Source organism: Pan troglodytes, chromosome 1 (genome assembly GCF_028858775.2).
Source record: "Pan troglodytes isolate AG18354 chromosome 1, NHGRI_mPanTro3-v2.0_pri, whole genome shotgun sequence".
Classification (NCBI taxonomy): Eukaryota; Metazoa; Chordata; class Mammalia; order Primates; family Hominidae; genus Pan; species Pan troglodytes.
The window spans coordinates 79,787,189-79,810,780 of record NC_072398.2 but is presented as its reverse complement, the minus strand read 5'-3'; the positions used below and the strand labels follow the sequence as shown (position 1 = coordinate 79,810,780).

Sequence of the window (23,592 nt, the reverse complement as noted above, 5' to 3'; positions counted from 1 at the left end):
CAAGTTATATCATGCATACTCTCATTCTAACCAAATGTACTTAAACATTCATTTGGCTATGAAGAGATTATGAAATATGTAATGCCAATATAGAGAATAAAATTCATCCCGAGACATGGAAAGGAGAAAAAATCAAATTTTTCTAGAGCCAATTATAGCCATGATTAAATTATTATATTTATTCCTTACAACAATATATTGAAATAGGTGTGATCACCTTTTTTTACATTGGAAAAGAATAAAGTTCAGCATGGTTACATAAGTTGTCCAGTTCACAAAGCTAGTAAGGACAAGACAAGAAGATTTGAACCCAAAGCTCTCTGATTGCAAATTTCTGACTGCTTATGCTCTTGCTACTACTAACTGCAGAACAACATTCTAGAGGGTAAAGAGAAAAACTCACAAAAAAAGAGATATGTATATACTGCATTACAGCCTAAAATGGGGTAAAACTGAATAACTGAAAAACTTACATGGAGAGTAAATTAGAAGAGTTAGCAGAAGAATACTAAAACAACCAATTCTAAGCTTTTCAAACGCAAAAAACTGAACTACAAGAAAGGAAAAAGCAATCATAATCTTTAACATCATTGAAAAGAAAAACCTCAATCCATTACTAAAAATGTTTCATTGTTTTCATCCAACATGTCCCTGATTCCATAGTTATCTCCATTCAAAATCTAAAATTGAAACCACGATGAGAGTTCATAAATTTTTTCCCATCATTCTTATCTAATTCTTTGCTTTAAAGGTTTAGAAGGAAATAGGTATTAACAAGCGAATCACTATCTAGAGAAGTTTTTTGTTGTTTTGTTATGTTTTGTTGTGTTTTTATGAAGAAACTAACCATTCTTTCACAAAGATCTATCCGTTAACCCTTTCAAGAAATATTTACTTAATGCCAACCTTGATTGAGGCACTGATCCAAGAACTAGAAATACAAAGTCATACAGAACTCAGCAGCTATCTTCTGGATATTGTCATCATGGGGGAACCAACATTTGAACAAACAATTTTAGAAAAGATGCATACATTGTGAGAAATTCCTCCAGGTGAGTTTCTCTCTTCTAACTTGTCTTATCGGGTATGCCAAGAATGCAAGGACCTGACTGATCTTCATCGGTGTCGTTTCTCAGGATTGTGTTTGCAACAAGAAACCTTGAGGGATAAGGTAAAGCCTCTCTTCAGTATAAAGAGTAGGCCTGTTTATTGCTTGCTAATGGAACAGCTGGTAACCCAAGCTCACTCCTCCTCAGTTGTGATGCCACCCTCTAGATACACAGTATACACCTGGGCATTGGTCATTTTATTCCTGTAGGATATGGAGGCAAGGAGAACCAATATAAACACAATGCTCATGCTGCTTGCTCTACCATTATAAAGTCTTTTGTCTCTGACCCAGAAGTCTCATGTCATCTGCTAACATCCATCGAAGAGTTACAGGTAACTTCCTAGCTTATAAATTGGATGAAATCTCAAGCTCAACATACTAATAAAAATATATGAAGTGATATGAATGATTAGATAAGCAGTTAAGTTTTCTTGGGAATTAGTTTCCATGAGACATTTGAGTTGGTTCTGAACGATGAATAGGAATGGATGAGACAGAAGACAAGGCAGAGCATTCAAGACAGTACAATATTATGTACAAGAAAACTGAGATGCGATAAAGCACAACATGTTTAGGGAACTGAAACCTAAGTATCCTCTTAGAGCTATTACAGTAGGTGAGTACAGATGACTAAGAGTCTTGTATACTCTATCAAAGAGCTTGTCTGCTTGACCATATTTTCCTGCATATGGGAAACCACTGACGGATTTAAGGAAGGGAATGGTAACATGTTCAAATTTTCATTTTATGAGGTTCATTCTAATGGCAATAAGAAAATAGCATGGAGCAATCTTGAGGTAGGAAATGAGCCATCAAGGAATAGAAGGTAGTAAGTCAAGAAGTAGACAAATCAGTCAGTAGCCTATGTTGATACGTTGAAAGTCTGAATATGAGCCTATAAGATGCCTAAACTAAGGGGCTGCAATAGGAATTATAAGGAGAGAATTGCTCCCAGAGATATACAGAAAGCAGAAGTAAAAATATTTATATATCAGGTAGGTATGAGGAATGGGGGAGCAGCAAGATGAATCTAGGATCACTTTCAGATTGACAGTTGTAGAGAGAAGTCAAGGCTGAAGATGTATTTGGAATTCATCTATAAGTAAGTGGTAGGTGATCATATGGACATGCATGGGACTACTCAAGTAAAGTTGTAAAGAAAATAACATACAACAAGCTGGATGCAGTGGCTCATGCCTATAATTCTAGCACTTTGGGAGTACAAGGCAGGAGACTCACTTGAGGCCAGTTCGAGACTAGCCTGGGCAACAAAGCGAGACCACGTTTTTTTAAAAAACAAAAAGCAAGGATCTGGAGGAATACCTAATTGAAATCATAGTGACCGTCACTGAGATGGGAAAGCAAATAGAGTAGAGCCCTGGATGATCACTGACAGAGATGTTGAAGTCATCCCAACTGTCAGGAGACACTGGAATAGAAGGAGACTATAAACAAAGTGCCCAAATCTTTAACAAATGTGGAGTTTGTGAACTGTAGAATGGCAATGAGGCTCAGTGGATGGTAAAACAACTAAATAACATGAATTTCCAAGGATGAAGAAGAGTAGAGATTTTTAGGAGAGAGCTAAAATACGCTATATCATGACCCTGTGACACAAGAAACATTTGTGAGTGAGCAGCCTACAGGGCTAAAAGGAAAGGAATATCCCTGGAGAAGGGTCAGATTTCAACTAAACTAAAAATGTGCGGGCAAAGATACACTCTGTTAAGACACTATGGACATAGGGATATTTGTTCACAATGAAACTTGATTTCCAGAGGGGCCAGTGAAAATGGTTTGGTAAGAGATTTGTGTTCAGAAGACTATGGGAAAAGGAAGTGCATAACTACAAATGAACAGGTGTGTCAACAAGTAATTAGAAGGGCTTGCATCTGTGGTACTCCAAAGAATGAAGTATTTCAAAAGGCATGGGTGGAATTAACAAGACTTAAGGTTTCAAAGAAACTAGCAAATGTACGCCCTATGGTGCTCTTGAAGTGTTTGCTGGTTTTAGCATCTTTCTTCATGTGCTATAGGGCCATTATGATAAACAAGTAGCATCTTTACCACAGGAAGTTAGATACCAAGTCATTAGACACTAGAAGTATAGAGACACTAAACTCATGTAACCCTCACAACAACTTTATGAGATAGGTAGTATTATAAATCCCATTTTAAGCCAGGCGCGGTGGCTCATGCCTGTAATCCCAGCACTTTGGGAGGCTGAGGCGGGTGAATCATTTGAGGTCAGGAGTTCAAGACTAGCTTGGCCAACATGGCGAAACTCCGTCTCTACTAAAAATACAAAAATTACCCGGGCGTGGTGGCGTGCTCCTGTAGTTCCAGCTACTTGGGAGGCCGAGGCAGGAGAATTGCTTGAACCTGGGAGGTGGAGGTTGCAGTGAGCCGAAATCGTACCACTACACTCCAGCCTGGGCAACAGAGCAAGACTCCACCTCAAAAAAAAAAAAAATCCCATTTTGCAAATGAAGAAATAAACACAGTGGTCAACTGTTCAGTCACACACCTAGTAAGTAGCACAGTTACAAGCAATCTGGTCTAAATACTGTGCTCTGAAATGTAAGCCTCCTGTCTCTCTAGAAAATATGTAAACTAGGAGATCATACATAAGAGAAAAATTCCAATTAAACATGTCATTGTCAGGGTAAAATGGAGGGTTTTGTGTTAAAGTTTCTCGGAATCAGATGTATTGAAGCTGACTTGAATGTCTACTGCTCCCCATTGTCCCTGCTCTCACAGAAACAAAAATGCAACTGACCCATGGAATAAATCCAGAAATGAATGATTTATTGAAGCATTAAGAAGATATCTGACCAAAAACAAACAAAAACTAGTGGAGAAACATAAGAACACTATTGGAGCCAGATCTGCCTAACTGCTACATTCCTGTCCCTAGAGACACTCTGTGTTACACTCAGCCAACCAGAGGGTGATCCCAGGAAACAAAGGCCTCTGTCCTATACTCATCTCCCTTCTTCATCTTCCAGAATGTTTCAGTCTTTGCTTTGTCCATTTGGTAGGAAATTTTTTAAAAACAAATGTCCAATATCATGGAAAAATCATTAGTTTTTTTTCTAAAGGATCTCTAAAAAAAACTGAAGAGAAGGTTTTCCCTATCCTTTGTTTGTACGTTGTTAATATTCTCCTTGCCATTCTTATGGGGTTAGAGTTACTTACTTCATGATAGAAAGGGATAAGTAAATGTATAAGTCTTATTTTCACTAAATAACTTAGAAAATATCTGGTCAAACAGGTTGGATTGCTTGTTAGAAAGGTATATTTACCTATCTAGGTAAAAAATAAATAGGTATATTTGCCTATTATTTATAATAAGAAGAGCTAAATGTAAACATTTCCAAATGCATCATCTTTGGAAATCTCAACAGTAAATCCTCTTGTCAAATAAAAATAATCAGACATCATTTCCTCTATTAATTTTATACAGTGTGTTATCCTTATATATTAAGAAATGATTATAATTATCAAGCACTGGTGTTATAAAAGCAGATGGGGTTTTGAAAGACAATAATAATTAAATGAGGCATGCATAATTTGACAACTCCTAATTACTTAGACTTCAGTGGTTATTTATGCATCTGATTACTTGGTGTCTTATTGTTCTTTTCTTTCTTCTTTTTCTTTTTGTTGCCTGGTGTAATGCCTACATGACAGCTGAATTTCTACCCTGTCCTAACTTTGCTTATCTTTAAGAAACAGGACTTCTGCAATAAAAGGTTCCCTTTACAACCAGACCAGTTAAGACTGGTTAGAACCAAGATATGCAACCAAATGACATCAAAAAGACCTCGGGCTTCATTATAATCTCATTTTCATACTATATGGCACTCCCACCAGCACCATGACAGCTGAAAATCGCCATGACAATGACCGGAAGAGGCCATAAAAAGACAAAAAGGAAAGCAGCACTGCGATTCACCATCAATTGTGAAACTGGTGGAAGTTCACCACCAATTTCCAGAAAAGACATGCATATTGCTCCTCTTGCTTTCCATGTCCTTTATTAGAGAAATCCTTTATTTTAACCCCCTCACCCCTCACTAGTTGAGAAGTTGATTTGTGAGCCACGCTCCTGTTTCTCAATTCCACAGACACTGAATAAAGCCTGCACTGCTTAATACTCACTTTCGGTTTTGTATATGGGCTTCATGACACTGAATAGGAAAAGATCAAATCTTTTAGGGGGCCGGCTTTGTCAGTAACATTCTAGATGAACTCCTGTCAGTTCCCATTTTGGTTAAGTTACTATTCTATTCTTTGTCATTCAATAGGAGGTTTTTTAATTTTAAACAATGACAAGAAAGACAGAAAATGATTTTTTAAAAAGGAATCAGACATTACATAACTGAAAATGATAAAAAAAAATTACCTTGAAAGCATCATCATTTTGAGTTTGGTTATAGTAAATCCAGCTTTGTTTATTATTTCAATTATTTCTCCAGCCTTTGATATTGCATCTGGTTTAATTAGGGCTAGCGTTCTATAAGGAAACAAAAAATAAGTTTGCAAATAAAAATAGTTCAACAGTTTTTATTTATAATTCCCAAGCAGCAGTATTCTCAACAATCATCCTAGATCATCAAAATTTGAAATTAATTGTATAGAAAAGTGTATTAAAGACATCCCTTAAAAACTTACACAAAGTAAGCTTAGTATTTTTCCCATGAACATCAAAATTAGATACTAAACTTGGGGGAGGGAGAAGCTTAGGAAAAAAAGCACTAAAATTGTTATTTTTAATATATCCAAATGAGAAAACACAGGCATTTAGAATCTCCATTTCTTAGAATACATTTTATACAAGGGACTAATCTCTAAAACATTGCATTAAATATATTATGAGCTTGGTTTTTGGTCTCTTAGACTTCAACATATGTATGCTATATAGTCAGTTCAACATTGATTTGGAAATAATTATAAATTCTTCTATTGACTCTTTATTCATAACATGGGTGACCGCATGAAGAATCAAATGTCTTCTTATACAACAGTGTATATGAATACGTAACAACATGCTAACTTTTAAAATCATGTTCTTCTCCAGGAGGACACATCAGAACAATGCACTCTCCACTCTCCCCCTCTGAAGATTCAGAATTAAGAGAAATTTGGAGATGAAGATCACCTGAGTGTCCTCATTTTACTAATGAGGAAACTAGGCCTACCAAGGTAACATGACAAAGGTTACACAGCTGCTCAGCAACATTTTCAGGACAAAACACCCAGTTTACCAGACTCCTAGGTCTGTCCTTCCACATCACAAATAATGTTACTATTAATATTATTAAAAAGGGGCATCATCACCAAATCCTCAAGAATACTATTTGCAAATGCAACATAAAAACTATATTAGCTGGAGTAATTCTGCTTTTGTGATAAAGAATTGCTGCTACTTTCCCCTCTGCATTTCCAATTGTTCTTATAACACTGGCATTAATTCAAGGAATCCATAAAAGGAGAAAGGTTGGTCTTTTCATTGTTGGATTTTTTTCACCAATAAGACAAACTTAGCTCAGGATAAAATTCAAATATCCTGGCCGGGTGCGGTGGCTCACGCCTGTAATCCCAGCACTTTGGGAGGCCGAGGCAGGCAGATCACAAGGTTAGGAGATCGAGACCATCCTGGCTAACACGGTGAAACCCCGTCTCTACTAAAAATACAAAAAATTAGCCGGGCAAGGTGGCGGGCTACTACTAGTCCCAGCTACTAAGGAGGCTGAGGCAGGAGAATGATGTGAATCCGGGGGTCGGAGCCTGCAGTGAGCCAAGATAGCGCCACTGCACTCCAGCCTGGGCGACAGCGAGACTCCATCTCAAAAAAAAAAAAAAAAAAAAATCAAATATCCTTACTTAAATTGGATATAGCTTATGGCTGAGTTTTAAAACTGTAATAACAAAAGAAATTGTTCATCTTAGTGTGTTTATTACAAATTATACCAGATAATGTTTTTCTTTATTTTAAAGCAGATGAGTCAGTTATATTACTTTATATTGTCTGGCTTCATTGAAAACACTCTTAAAACTCTTCACTTTTTAATTCATATTATTTAAATATTTTAATCCAGACTAACCTATAAACTGTTTATGCTAAACTCTGGAAGAACATTTCACTGACCATGGCTCTTAAAGAAAAAATAAAACATGGCAGTAGTCATCAATGTCTATAAACAAGAAGCAATGTGAAAAGTCTAAAATTGACAAACAGCTTAAAATGTAATCTGATTTTCTCTTAAATGCCTACAAGAGACAAAGGATTGACTATGTGATAAATAACTCTAAATAAATTCCTCTGTCATGTCTTTGCTGCTTAATTTTTCAGTAAGTAATAGTAAATTGTATTTTGGAGGGAAAATAAGAGAGAGATCGGCATCATATGTGTTAATTTAAAAATAAAGATAGCACATGAAGAAACAATAGGGTGACAAAGATATATCAGTAGTATCTCTGTTATCTGTAACTGCAGAACAAACCATCCACATATGTAGTGGCGTAAAACAACAATTTCTCAAGGTTCTGTAGGTAGGCTGTGCAATGGTTTCACCTAGGATCATTCACACAGCTGTATTCAGCTAGTGGGCCAGCTGGGGGCTGTGCTCAGCTGAGACAACTAGGCTTTTCTTTCCTGTGGTCCTTAAGGAGGCTAGAGCAGGCCTCTTCAAATACCACCACACATCAACCAATGTACAGGCAATTATCAAGTGTCCCCTTGAGTCATTTTTGCTGACATCTCTTTGGCCAATGCAAGTCACGTGGTCAAGCTCAGAGTCATTGTGAGAGAAAACCACAAGGTATGATTCATTGAGAACCATCAGTGTAACAATCTACCACTTAGTAATCCTCTTGCCTGCACTGAGGCAAGCACTGTAAGATGCAGCGTGAGATATTCTCAAAAGAAAACAAAACATTATAAAAACCACTATTTAAGATTAAAACTTCTTAGCAATACACGGTAACTACTTCTTGTGAAAAAACAGTATGGCCAGCCTTCACGAACCCAGAATATAGATTTCCAGAAAATAACAATTCTCACAGAGCTATGCAATAAATGTCTTCATATACCATCAGGTTCTGAGCAAAAATTGCAGCAAATATATTTCTGAGAAAGATGACTGACTGCAGTACAATAAATGTCCCAGACAGTATAGTGCTATTGCTATGTAATAAAGTCTTAGATAGTACAGTGCTATTAAACATCTTAGATAGTGCAGTGCTATGGACTCTTTAAATGCCATTGACCAAAAAGAATAAATATGTAAACTTTAATCTATATGGGATTCATATTTGTCTTAAGTAAATATTCTATTCTAAACCTATTCTAAAAGTAAACCTATTCTAAACATCAAGGCTAAATTTTTGGTTTTTCTCATACTTCGTTTACAAGCATAAAGTGTGTATCTGCCCCATGGATAAAGGAAAACTGTCTCAAATGAGGCACCTGTAATTTGGTGGAAAATTCAGTGATCAAGACTTTTGCTTGGCAACAACAGCAAAATTATTCAGAACAATTCTTCCACCAAAAACTAAAAAAGTTGATATTTTTAAAAATCTTTTAAAAATTAAAGATAAATTGACTAGATCATAAATAATTACTGGGACAAAAGTGAAAAAAAAAAAAAAACCCAAAAGAATGAAAAGTAAGAATGAAAGTTGTTTTTGACTTGACAGCATTGCCTATCTGGAAAATCTGAACTTTGATTTGCAGTACATCATTGGGAAAGGGTAACAGAACCCAAGAGATGATCCTTCCTAAAACAATTTGGACCCAAAGGCTACACCACCCCCGCTTAAGGTGAATCAGAAACAACCAGGTCTTGAATGGCAATACAAGTTCACATCATCTAAGCAGTCTCAAAACTTAGAATTTTTGAACTACCAATCATACAGACTGCTAATGCCTATGGGAAAAAGACAGAAGCAAAGACAATTAATTCCCTCCTAGTAGGAAAGTAATGTCATCCTGTACCTCAAATAATTCATATGAAAATGCATATCTCACATATATTATTTACATATATGCAATACACCCACACATACACACATGGCAATCATACAGAAAGATAATCACACAGACACATACACACATAGAGGGAAAAGGCCAACATGAGGGAAAACCAGGAGAAACAAGAAAAGAGAGAGACCCACAAATACTTCAGATACTAGGATAATCAGAGAAAAACTGTAAAATATCTGTGCAAACTATGGTTAAAGGACTAAAAGACAAGCTACAAAACATTATCAGGTAATAGAAAACTGTAAGCTACAAAATGGAATAAGCAGATCTGAAAAAGAATATATTAGAATATCTTGTGATGAAAATACAATAATGAAAATGAGTACTAGATAAAGGGTTTGACAGAAGAAAGCAAATTCAGAATGAAGCACAGAGAAACAAAAAGATACAACAGAGATAAGAAAATAGTTTCATGAATGTAAGTGAAATAAAGACATTTTCAGATGAGTGCAAACTGGAAGAGTTTTCTATTAGTAAACACACTCAAAAGGAAAATATTTTTTAAAAATGTAATTTAAGCAAAGGTAAAATAATCCCAAACAGAATGTTTGAGATAAAAGAAAGGATAAAAAGCAAAAAGTGAAGAAACCTAAATGAATACTCATTACATAAAACAATAATAGTAAATCATTAGGTTCATGGAAAAAAAACAAAAAAAATACACAACAAAAACAGCATATAATTCAGCAAAAATCCCAACAAAAATTGAGCTAAAGTCTTCTGAGATTCTTAGATTTTAAAGAAGGAAGGTGAAAATATTAATTAGATTTAAGCTTTACCAAGTTAAGTACATATGTTGTAGTTTCTAGTGTAAATACTAACTGTATATAGAAAAAAAATAGATGAAAAAAATCCTCAAGCAATCCGAACAATCAAAAATAAGATAATAAAACAGGCAGGAGAAGAAAGCTCAGGATAAGCTGTCAGAGTTAAAGCCAAGTATATTAGTAGTTACGTTACAAATAAGTGCTCTACAGTAGATGCAGGTTATAAAACTGTATTTATAAAAAAATTTTTTTAAAAAGATAATCTGATTGGATTTTAAAGCCTAGATGACAGGTTGAAAGGTGCAGCAAACCACCATGGCACATGTATACCTATGTAATAAACCTGTACATTCTGCACACGTATCCCGGAACTTAAAGAAAAAAAAAGATATAAAAAACAAACAAACAAAAACAAAAACTAATGAAAGGCACACGTAGAAGAGAATACTGAAAATCTAAAGTAAAAAGAATGGAAAAGGTATACCATGCGAATGTTAACTAAAAGAAAGCCAGTGCAGCTATAGTAATATCAGAGAAAGTACAGTTTAAAGTAAAAGGCATTGCTAGAGATGAAGATGGTCTCTTCATAGTAATAAAAGATTCAACTTACCAAGAAGATATAACAATTTAAATCACCTAGTAACATACCCTTAAAATTATAATATAAAGACTAACATAACTACAAGAAGAAATAGACAAATGATAATTACATTAGAAAATTTTAATAAAACCTTGGCAATTGATAGAATAAGCTGCCCAAAAATTAGTAAATATGTGAAAGATTTGAACATCACAATTCACAGACTTCACCTAATGAATAAATATATAAAACTATACAAAACAACTGCAGACTAAACATTCCTTTCTTTTCTTTCTTTTTTTTTTTTCTTTTTTTTTGAGATGGAGTCTCGCTGTGTCACCCAGGCTGGAGTGCAGTGGTGCCATCTCAGCTCACTACAACCTCCACCTCCCGGGTTCAAGCAATTCTCCCACTCAGCCTCCCAAGCAGCTGGGACTATAGGCACACGCCTCCACGGCCGGCTAATTTTTGTAATTTTTTAGTAGAGACAAGGTTTCACCACATTGGCCAGGCTGGTCTCCAACTCCTGACCTCAACTGATCCACCCGCCTCAGCCTCCCAAAGTGCTGGGATTACAAGCGTGAGCCACCACACCTGGCCTAAACATTCTTTTCTAACACACATAGATCATTAATAATTGACTATTCTAAGCCAGAGGCAAATCTTAACCAGTTTGAAAGGCAAAAATCATGAAGAATATGTCCTCTAGACACATGCAATTCAGCTAGATTCCAATACAAAAAGAGAATAAACAAATCTCCATATGTTTGGAAATAAACATAATTCTAAATAAATAATAAACCAAAGAAGACAACACAAAGAAAGTAAAAAATGTTTCAAATTGAATAAAAATTACATATCAAAAATAATAGGATATAGTTATAAGCAGTTAGAAGGAAATTTATACCCTTAATTGCATATATTAAAAATATTAAAAATTGATAGAATATATAATTCTGTAACTACTAATAGCAGAAAAGGGGAATAAAGAAAATTGGTCAATAACCATCAACTTAGAATTGTGTGTCTAGCAACAGTATCATTAAAGAAAGAGGGTAAAATAAAAAACGTGCAGATTAAAAAGAAACAGGTAGTTTACAATGAAGAAATGAAGAATAACAAGAAGAGAAAATATTCTAAAAGGACAGGTTGATATGCAAGAAAAATTGGTGAACAAATGTTTAGGTAAATCTAAGCAAATGTTGTTTCTATCAAAATAAATAAATAAATAAATAAAAGAATGTCTAACATGCAGGCAAAAAAACTGAATGTCCAAAAACAACAATAATAACAAAACTATGTAAGATTTAAGAGAGAAGATTAGAGCTAAAGTGTCCTAATCTTGTTGTATGACTTGGGAGAGAGCCATATTCTTATAGAACTGTAAGTTAAATATATGAAAAAATTTCAAGCCTAACCAATAAAGAACAAGTATAAAAATCACATAACCTCTAAAGCAACAGAATATAGTAGGCAGAATAACACTACCCCTCAAAAATGTCCACATTATAATCTCCAGAACGTATAAATATATTACCTCACCTGCCAAAAAGGACTTTACAGATGTGATTAAGATTACAGGCCTTGAGATAGTAGAGATTATTCTGGATTATTCCCCTGGGCCCAATCTCATCACATGAGTCCCTAAAGTCAGAGAATCTTTCCTAGCTTTAGAGAACCAGAGAGATGTCAGTGTGAGGAGGACTCAAGCCTGCTATTGGTGGCTTTGAAGATGGAGAAAGGTGGCCCCAAACCAAGGAATGTGGATGGCTTCAAGATGTTGGAATGTGCAAGGAAATTGATTCGTTCCTAGAGCCTCAAGAGAAATGCAGTCTTATCAACACCTGATCTTTACCTGATGAGATCTGACTGGACTTCTGACAGAACTGTAAGATCATAAATTTGTATTGTTTACGTGACTAACTTGGTGGTAATTTGTTATAACTTCAATAGAAAACCATATAATAGAAAAAAAACTGAAGAGAGGAAGAAAAATTTCTTCAACTAATCCAAAGAAAAGGCAAGAAGAAAAAATAGAAAAACAGGAAAACAGTAAAATAGAAACATATACAAAAATAACAATAATCACAGCATATTTCAATGTACATGTATTAACTTTACCAATGAAAATATAAGCATTCCAGGTTAAATTGAAAAAAAACCTATATGTTATTTACAAGAGACATATCTAAAGCATAACAGGGCAAGTATAAAAGAGATGGCAAAAAGATATTAATTAACCCAAATACACTATCAATCAAACCCTTTCTAAGGAAAGATGGCTCAAGCTGGAGCTGAAAAGGAAATCCAATTCTAATCTGTTAACTGACCAAGGACCATATGACTGAGAATTGTAGAATGGAAAGGCAGAATTCTTATTTTACAGAAAAAAATATCAATTTCTCCCTGGGAATTTAATAATGAGAAGGCATTCTTCATTGTATTATTTGGGAGGCAGTTACACTGTTGTTGGGTCTATCGTATAATCAGTAGCATGCCATCTTAGACAATGATACTATAGATAAGTAAAGATGAGAGAAAGATTGGGGGTGAGTTTTTAGCAAGGCCTCTGTTACTGAACTAAGGTATTCCTCTAAGGCATTAGAGGGCCTTTCCGCAGCCAAAACTCAACTGCTCACCACTGGTCCTAGGACAATATACAAAGCAACAGTAATTGGTATCGAGGGAAAGGTTTCCCAAAGGTGAGAGCAAGACTAAACTAATATTCATCTGGTCTGTTCCCCGAGAAGTAGCCATAGTCTACTAGAGCATGGCAGCCAATTGGCTTAAAGGTATAAAACCCAGAAAACAACTAGGAATGTGTACCCTTGCTCCTCATGAGTAAAGTAACTTCTATCCCTGTTCCCATAAGAAAGTGCTCTCTCTCTCTACTTCTTCCATTTGCTTCTCCATGTCTGGCCATATTTAAGGGTTTCTGGTTATATGTGGCCCTACCTCTTTTTTCTCAGACCTGCAGGCCCTCAAGTAGGGGATAGTGTACAAGTAAGGGATAGCGTATTGTTCTCCTGCTTTCACATGTTAAGCACATTGGAATCAGAGTCCGGCACCTGCAGTGGAAGCCTGTTTCTCTCTAGTGCTCTCTCTCCTGTGCTCCATGGGCTGGGAGGCAGGATGAGAACCCTGGGCAAGTATGCCCTTAGTTTGTTCTGTAGATCCAACTTTTCCTCAGGCAGGCCTCAAGTTCCAGATCAGTGTAAGGGATAGAGGAAATAGGAATAGAAAGAAAGCCTCAACCATTCTCAAACACAGCTTTCACAAGACAGCCTAAGTAAAATTAATACTTAATATTTTGATCTACATCTGTCTCCTGTGTTAGTTCTTCATCAGTTAGTAATTTGGAGGGAAGAATGGAGACTAACTGAGCTCAAGAGATGACAAGAAGCTGTTTTAAGGAGGAATGTAAAAGATAAAAAAGAGAAGAGAAATAAGAGAGATTTATGAAGGAGACAAGTAAATTGGTAAGATTAGGTCCCCATGTGGATTTAGGGATAAAATACATATGGAACTCAAGGACAGCCACCAATTTTGTAAGTATATAATTAGGTGAATGTTGTGTTAGTGCATACAGAAGTAGGTTTTTCAATGAAAGAGAATTAATTTAATTTTGAATTTGTCAATTAATTCAATTTTTGATTTTTAAGTTCCTGTGAAAAATCTACATAGAAACGTTCAGGAAAAAGCTTAAACATATGGTTTTACAGCTGGGGTGATGACATAAATTTGGAAAGCAACACATTGTTGAAGTCATGGAGTACATAGAATCCCCTGGGAGAGTATATAGAATGAGAAAAAAAGGGCCGTGAACAGAACCCTGGGGAATACCAGGAGTCTTTTTTGCCTCTGAGAAGGAATGACTCAGAAAAATTGCCAGAGAGATAGAGATGGAAGCAGTGGTGGGGGTAGCGGTGGTGAAGTGCCATAACAACCAGAGGAAGACAGAATAATAATTTTTAAAGTATTCTAAACTTAATTTATTCCAGTTGGGATGGAAGAACAGAAGAGGTACATTTTTGTATTTATTAAAATTACAATTATTAAAATTAATTTTAATTTAATTTTAATTGAAACTAATTTTAATGAAATTAAAATTAAAAATTTTAAATTTTTAAATTTAATTTTAATTAAAATTAAATTTTTAAATTTAATTTTAATTAAAATTAAATTTTTAAATTTAATTTTAATTAAAATTAAAATGTCTTTTAAGTCATTCATACATTATGATATCCCAATACTGTAATCCTGCTAAACTATATAATACCTGAACACTGAAGTTATTTCAAACTTGATATAGCCAAGATTTTATGACATTTCCTTCCAATGAAATTTCTTCAAACATATATCTGATGATACTGCCAAATCTTCACGTATAAAAAATGTATAGTTCATATGAGTCAAATTCTAATATTAGAAAATGTATGTTCATCCATAAGAATTGTTAAACTACATAAGTCTAGAAAATATATAAAGTATTATTTCAGTAGCTTTTAAAAAATTATCAATTAAGCAAATGCTTGGAATTTTGGGGCTGTATTTAAAAATTCAAAAGGTGATTTAGTTCAAAATTATTTAGGTCAATCTCCCTACCTCCAGGGAGAAGTATTCTTAAGCCCCTTCCAAGCACAGGTCTCACCTAAAATATGGCTTGTTTTTTTATCCACATACCATTTCAGTACATCTCCAAGAGGACAGGAAAATGCATACTGTGACTGAGTTCCTGCTGTGATGGAGCCTCAAATAACTTGGGCTTAGACCTTGGGATCAAAGATTATACACACAGTTGACTTCATAATTTTTCTTCTGAAAAACAGTGGGGTCTTCCTTTCACTGAAAGTTAATAGATGGGCACAAGAATTTCATGTATTTAACATCTACTATAATGTTGTTCACCCAACCTACTGATGCCTTTCTCCCTTTAATTTGATTAGATGGCTTGCTTTCTGGCTGAGACTCAAAAGGAATGAGGATTGCTGAATGTAAATATGTGGCTCAGTACTTAAAATTAATGGATTTTTAAATAGGATACTGGCATTATTTTTCATTGATTTTTATAAACTTCTTACTAAAGATATAAGCTATCAAAGTAAACATTTAATACCTCACTTATCACATGGGGAATAGCTGTCTATTCATATAAAATTCCTTTATCATTCATACACATGCATACATATACATATTGACTCATCATATGAAAACTTTAATTATTTCTGGTTTGAGGTAATAAATTTTTAGAAAGACACAAATTGTATCGTGTCTCTACATCTAAACAACAATCATAAAGCATCAATTAATTACTAGCTAAAATTAAAATCAAAGACTGACTCATTGACAACTTGTAACCTTTATCCATTTGATTAGAGGATCTTTATAAAGAGAGGATAAAAATGTGAATCAAATGTCAGATTTCTATCTACAGTCAAAGGGAATTGGAAAGCTGAAGCTAGTTTATGAGTTAAGCTGAATTATATTAAATTATCTGGATAACTGCTCCCCAATTAGCTGATAGGTTCCATGGGGATCAATTTCACTCATCCTCCCCACTACAGGCTTTACTATAGAAAGAAAAGAGTTGAAAATGTAATTGGTTCATAAATTTTTCTCAACACTATACAAAACTGAGAACTAGACTAAATCAGTTGTTACACAGAAGGTGTTTCTGTGGAACGCTGATAGACATACACACATATTTCCATATGCTTACTTTTTGCCATTTAAATAAAACAATAAATTTTTGAAACTCTTTGGTTTGGAAGAAGTTTATTTAAATCACCCAAATGGTTGTTGGATTTACTAACCCATATGCAATTAAGAAAGAATAAGAAGAGAAAATGGTGAATCAATTTGAGTCAGTAAAATATATACTACATATATTTTCATTTTCATTAACTATATAAAGCCCAAATACTTCCAATTTGTTTTTACATTAAAATAGAATTCTTCTGTTCATCCTGTTTTAAAATCAGTCCCATTCAACAGTATTTGCCAGCATATTAATTAGAGGTTTAGTAGAAAGAGAATGAATTTTAGGGAAAAACAAAACATGGTTTTCTGGTTTCCCTTTACTTTCTAGCTGTGTTACTGTGGACAAGTTACTTACCCATTCTATAAAATAGATTTAACAACATTCGCTTCAGTCAAATCATAGTTAAAATACATAAATTATAATTTTTATGGTTGTTATTTTATTTTTCTTAGGTCAGACTGTTAACCCTGACTCCCTAACTCACTTATTTTGCTAGTTTAAATAAAAATTTAAAGCAGTCTTCCAGCCTGGGCAAGAAGGCCAAACTCCATCTCTAGCAAAATACCAAAAAATTAGCCAGGAATAGTGGTGCATGGCTGTAGTTCCAGCTACCTGGGAGGCTTAGATGGGAGGATCACTTGAGCGTGGGAAGTCAAGGGTGCAGTGGGCTATGATCATGCCACTTCACTTCAGCCTGCGTGACAGAGCCAGACCCCACCTCAAAAATAATAATAATTAAATAAAATAAAGTAGTCTTGAACTGAGGTGTATGTAAAGTGCATATCATAGTGTCTGGCATATAGTATGTGCTCCATAAATGAATGCTACACATATTTATGAGTTTTAAATAAAGGAATTATGGTTGGCATTTCTTTAATCCCAAAGACTTTTACATAAGATCTCATAACATTAAAAGATTCCTATTTATTTATCTAATACCTGAAATTTCTGTCCTATTTCAAAGAGAGTCGTTGGTCTTCCTTTTTAATGAGGCATTCACCACCCCTCTGATCCATCACCATTTGTGTACTAACACCCACACTAAGAATCCAATCACCTCAAGAGCTATAAAGTGCTTATATAGAAAGACTATGGAAGTCACAGAAAGAGATATCATATTACTATAAGAGTGACTCAGACGTTAGGCAATCAGCTAGTCATTTGAGTAGTAGATCTCAAAAAACAGTTTGATTGATTTGTTTTCCCTATTGAATTAAATCATTTTTGGGGCCTTTTATACATACAGCCTTAACTTCTACAAATAATCCCTATTTTAATTACAGCACCAATCACTCTACAGGAAAAAAAAATCTCCCCAAACCATACAAAATATAAGCTACAGAAACTAGAGCCAAGAAAGATGACAAAGTAATTAAAATTTCATTTCAAATATAATTAATTCTAGTCTCAGAAAGTTGAAATTCATAAATGTAGAGACTGAAAATTAAAATGTCATCTTGCTAATACTGAAAATCAGTATTCAGAAGGAAAACATCAAAAATCCTTGTTTTCTTGTTTTCTATAAGTCTAATTTTCAGCTGTATCTACAAGTTGTTCTTTCTCTTCCATTTTTTTTCTTAGCCTCTTTTACAGATGACTGTATCTCTTCTAAATCAAAACTGAGAAAAAGAATGATGAATGCAGCTTTGACAAACAATAGAGAGAAGAACAGGGACACATGTGGAGGCACCATGTCACAGTTTCTCTCACAGAAAGAGCTACATGCAGTGGGAGGAAGATAGGGAGGCGGGGATGCCAGCCAGTGGGAAACTCTTCCTTTAGACATACCGTACCTCCAGACATTTCGATGACATAAATTTATTCATTCATATATTTAACAAACTTTTGTGGGTCACATTCTGTGAATAATTTACTGTTTGAGGTATCACTACAACAGTTTTTAGGGATACAGTTATGAATAAGATACATCAGTCTCCCTGTATCACAATTTCTTTATATGGTTTCTTTCTTTTTTCCTTTTTACAACACTCACATTGTCATTTTTCAATTGATCCGTTGGTCAACATCTATTAGATATAAATATATATATATATATCTGTTAACAAAACTTGAGAATAGGCAGCATTAGTTACAAACAATCTAGGCAAAAACTTCCTGGTCAACTAGATCAAAGATCATCATTTGAAAACAGGGAGAAAATGGAAAAAGGAAAGAATAGATCATAGATTTTAAATTGTGATTCATTAATTCGTTCAGCTAATACAGACAAGGTGCTTGCAGTGTGGATGGAGATGTGCTAAGTGCCACAGGAGACATAAACATGAATTAAGTCAGATGAGACATGCACAACTATGGTATTATCAATTTTTTTTTAATTGAAAAAAAGAAAAAGACAGAATGAAGACAACCATTTTCCAGGTCCTATCCATCCTCATATGGTTACATACTCCCAGTCTTGATTCAGATTGACTTTGAACCCAAAGTTAGAGCATGTAAAAAGATTATATAATTGTTTTCTTACTTTTCTTTCCTACTGCCCAGCTGGCGAGCTGTATATTGATCCCCATAGTCAATTAATACCAATTGTCGAGAAAAGACATTCACTTTGTTGCCTATAAATAAATCTTCCAAGTGCAGGTTATCATATTTGGTCCGCTTTAAAAAGGTGCGATGATTCTTTACATCATGCTAGAACCAGACACAACAATATAACAAACAAACAAAAAAAGTTATGAATAAGGAAAGTTAATCTTATCATAAGGTAGAAATAATTCTTAATTCTGTCTTATCAAAGATAGGTTATATTCTGTTTCTTTTTTGTTACAAATATAAATCATAATTTTTAATAACTTCCATATTTCCTAATCCAATCTGGTAATAACATAAAAGCTTCTTATTACAAATTTAATACTCTTAAAAACCTGAATAGAAAGATTTGTTTATTACCAAATCATTTCAGCAAAGTAGTCCTTACAAAATGCTAAAGAAAGAGTCATACACCCAAATTTCTGCTTTCTTGTGTACACAAAATCCCAATACCAAAAAGATCTACTTGTTAAAATTGTGTTGCCAGTGAAAGAACACAAAGAAACAGAAGTCTCTTAGCTTGAGCCTCTTCAATTTGACTTTTTGTAGCAATAACAGCTTTCAATAATGAGGACGTATTTATGACCATAATAATCCTTATCTATAATCACTTATTGTTTATTTCTTATCCAAAACATGAATAATCACATTTCAGTCTTTTTTTTTTTTTTTTTTTTTTTGAGACAGAGTCTCATGCAGTCGCCCAGGCAGGAGTGCAGTGGCGTGATCTCAGCTCACTGCAACCTCCACCTCCTGAGTTCAAGCTATTCTCCTGCCTCAGCCTCCCAAGTAGCTGGGATTACAGGCATGTGCCACCACGCCCGGCTAATTTTTTGTATCTTTAGTAGAAATCGGTTTTCACCATGTTGGCCAGGCTAGTCTCGAACTCCTGACCTCAAGTAATCTGCCCGCCTCGGCCTCCCAAAGTGCTGGGATTACAGGCATGAGCCACCGCGCCCAGCCCCCACTTCAGTCTTCTAACAACAACAATAAAAAATTCCTATTTTTGACATTAAAAATAAAGGCACAAGTTAACTTCTTATATTGGAATTATAATGAATAAGTTTAAAAAGAATTTCCATATGTATATATACACACACACACACATATAAATGTGTTTTTAAAAAGCAATTATATAAAAGGCAATGGTTCCCATGTTCACCCCCTTTGCCAACATTCAAGCAAAGAAAGGCTTATTTACCATTTCAACAGATCCATCCCCTGGGTAAAATAAAAGCTCATAACGTCGAAGAAGTGAAGCATTTGGATCATACCACTCTGCAATGAAAACGAATCTTTCACTATGATTCTGCAAAGAAAGACAGAAGAATTTTAACACTAACATATAAAGAACAAGCACTCTTCTGTAAGTCACACAAAATGAAATTACCAATATGAAATAAACAAAATTACTTCTACCTATTATATTGAATGTTTCTGCTTTTCAACAAAGTATCAGTTATCAACACACCCTCAGAAATATTTCCTTTTAATTTCTCACTAAATACCCTTAGATATCTCAAAGATGACTTATGGATTGCTTTTTACTTTACAGCCATCTAATCATCCTGAGTAAATTAACGTTTTCTGAGAACATGAGCTCCTGATTTTACTACTGTAACAATTCAGTCCTTCTGAAAGCAAGTTTACATACAGACTATCAATAAACTAATATAAGAATAAATTTCTGAGGAGAGCTCTCAATTATATGAAGTTTTGACTTCCCTAAATTTGAGAATCTAGTAGTATCAGAATATTACCATTAAAATTATAGCAAACATCTTTTTTTCCTTAGTAATTTCATATGATAGTATCTTTTTATAGAAATAGAGAATGTGTTAGTCTAGGACCTCTGAAAATGAATGTGAAGCCAAGATTGAACATACAAGAATTTCATTAAGGAAAATTCCCGTAATATAAAATGATGAGGGAGCCAAGGAAGACTAGAAAAGCCGACAAAAACAATAGAAGTTTGACACAGAGTGGTGGAGAGATGCAAGGAAGGTTAAGTGGAATCATCCCACATTGCTACACCCTCTAAGGAAGGTTCAGTAATCCCATCAGGAAGTGCTAGAGCCAGGTGACTCCCAAGGACAGGGAGGGGCCAGCTTTAGTATCCCTGCTCCTCTCAATCACTGGCTGGGAGCAGCCTTTGGGAAGCAAGTGCTCAGCACAAAAGCAGCAGTGGATTTCAGAGAACAGCAGCTGGGACCCTTGGTCACTTAGGTTGCCTGTAGTTGGAGGTCTGTGAAGTACACTCTTAGGGCTACCACAGAGAGCTAAAAATGAAAAAAAATAAGTCAAAGATGGGTCCTTTTCCCTTGACTATTGAGCAGGACTTCCCATCATATATGTTAGTAAAAATACCCTCGCCCCAAAGATCTTCATTATAATAAGCAAATAAAAGTATAGGGAAGAAGGGAATCTAGGAGTTTTATTGCTAATTCTGGATTTGCCATCTGATGCTCTGGTTAGGGAAAATTTGGGGGTTCTTTTTAAGTTAATAATTGACTTATAAATTCTAATGGTAGAAGTTGTGTCTAATTATGTTTATAATATATCCATAAACTATAACGTAGATGACACTTTTATTTTTAAGACACTTTTATTTTTCCCACAATCATCCAAAGACATATTTAAACCATGCTGATTACTCAAGAGAAAATAAATGTAAAATAAGAGACATACTATGACATTTGTAAAAGCCTTTCGTCATATATATTTTTCATATTGATTATAACAATACAGCTTTTTTGAGTTTAGGTTTCACTGTGCATTCTAGTATTGTACTCACCTACAAATAAAAATTTAAATATTAGTAGATTATTAAAATTTTTACTATCCATAATAAAATATTTATTTAAATACATAATTGAAATGTTGCCTTCACTAAAATAAATATAAAATAGAAATAAAATAGAAGAAATGACACATCTAACTAAAGCAAATGAAAAATCCACGAAACCTGGTACTTCCATTTATCCATGTAGCCTATCCACCAAACCTGCCAACCACACTCTTTAATTCTGAATTGGGCAGCAGAATTTTGCACTATACTCTATCCAGAAAAGAGTTTTAATACAAAGAAAATAAACTGAGGAACTGTTGCTTCTGGCTATGACAAAGTAGCTCATAGCAAACCAATGCTACTTCTAAGAACAACTAGAAAAGTAGGATATCAAAGATTTGGAGAGCTTTTAAGGCAGCCAGGATCTGAGGATCCAAGATCCAGAAAGACAGGAAGCCTATTGAAGTGAAACCAACATTCATTGCGTTGTTTTTACTCGTAAGACATGTGCTGAGTCTCAAGTCAAGCAGACAAGTGACTGAGAAGCCTAAGAAGCTGGTAGAGGGAGCCCACCAAGGGACAGAGAAACAGGTACAAAAGTGAGCTGAAACCTGTGCTTGTTCAGTAGAGTTTTTGGAAACGAACTCCCAAGCCAGTGCTGTTTCCTCTGTGGGAAAAGGTTTATTATTCCAAGTACAAATTATATTCAAACTTGATTTAAACTTAACTTTCTGGTTTACCTTTACAGTAAAAAATGTGTTTACTTCTTAGAGTTAAAAGATGTACCTGGAGATATAACAGTGGTACATCTGGACTTGGGATAAAACATCACTGTGAGGTTGGCCTTTCAGCTACCTGCCTGACACACATGCACATACACACACCATCCAGACAAAAGCCACCCTTAAAATTTAAAGAAAATTTACTTTTCAGCTTTGTTGAGCCAAATCTAAAAAAAAAGAGGAACTTGGTTTCCTTCCTCAAATGCTATTAAAGCTATATATCATTTTGTTTTAACTCTTCACTTTATGGATAAAGAAACTGAACTCCAGATAATATAAATGACTAGCATAAGGTCACAGAGCTGGTTAATAACTGAGCCAAAACTGGAAACTACATTTCCTATGACTCAGATATTTCCATATCACTAGCCTTCCAGGGCCAACTCAAGAGAGAGAAACTAACACTTTAGTAGCACATAGATACACCTTGAGTTGTCTGTCACAGATGCTCTGATGAGAATGCCACAACCTAATGATTACATAGACAATCATTAGTTCCTTCTTCCTTGAAGATTCCAACTTCTATCAAAAGTACTTTATGAGGAGCATTTAAAGATTACACTGCATCAAAAAGAGACTTTCTTAAAGAAGCCAAATCATTTTTCCTCTTTTGAACATTTTAAATATAAGTTATACATAATAAAAGAGTTGATCCCTCACACATAATCACACTTTGTTCCAGAAATCTTAAAGTCTTAAAGGAAAATGTGTATTATTATACCCAGAAGTCTTGAAGTGACTTGAACTGGACAATGTGGTATTATTATACCCAGAAGCCTTAGTATCTTAAAGTCTTAAGGTCTCTGTCTATACAGAGAGAACTTTCCTAGAGCACCAGTCTTACTCGATGGTAAGTAATGTAAACAATTTTTACATTGCAACATGCATATATGTGTATATAAATATGTTATTGAGTGGAATGTAAAGTTCATATAAGTTTTATAACATAAAATAGGTGATTTTATGGAAATATTGACCAATATTGGAATTGCAAGTGAAATTATATTTGAAGATTAAACAAGTCTTTGGAGAAATAAATCACACCACCACCTCTCTCTGCTACTGTTTAAAGGAAGGTCCAGCTTTACAGTGGATCATATGAAATTAACAATCTTTTCCATACAGATATACTTTTAAAAATCCAATCTCTCAGTTCAAGGGTAAGTTTAAGCTTATGTTACCAAGCAAAATTGTACCTTGGCCTCA

General features: G+C 34.6%; 1 protein-coding gene across 10 annotated transcripts in view; it reads right to left on the bottom strand.

The window, feature by feature from the left end:
- The window catches only part of NME7 (NME/NM23 family member 7), a 229,615-nt gene that overhangs the window by 166,537 nt on the left and 39,486 nt on the right, over positions 1-23,592 (bottom strand). For 6 of the 10 annotated variants that reach the window (XM_009437588.4, XM_063787333.1, XM_063787493.1 and 3 more), the window contains 3 exon segments: positions 20,018-20,125; positions 18,752-18,918; positions 5,520-5,630 (listed from right to left, as the gene is read on the bottom strand). In XM_009437588.4, coding sequence (XP_009435863.1) covers positions 5,520-5,630; positions 18,752-18,918; positions 20,018-20,125 — 386 coding nt within the window. 10 annotated transcript variants of the gene reach the window in all.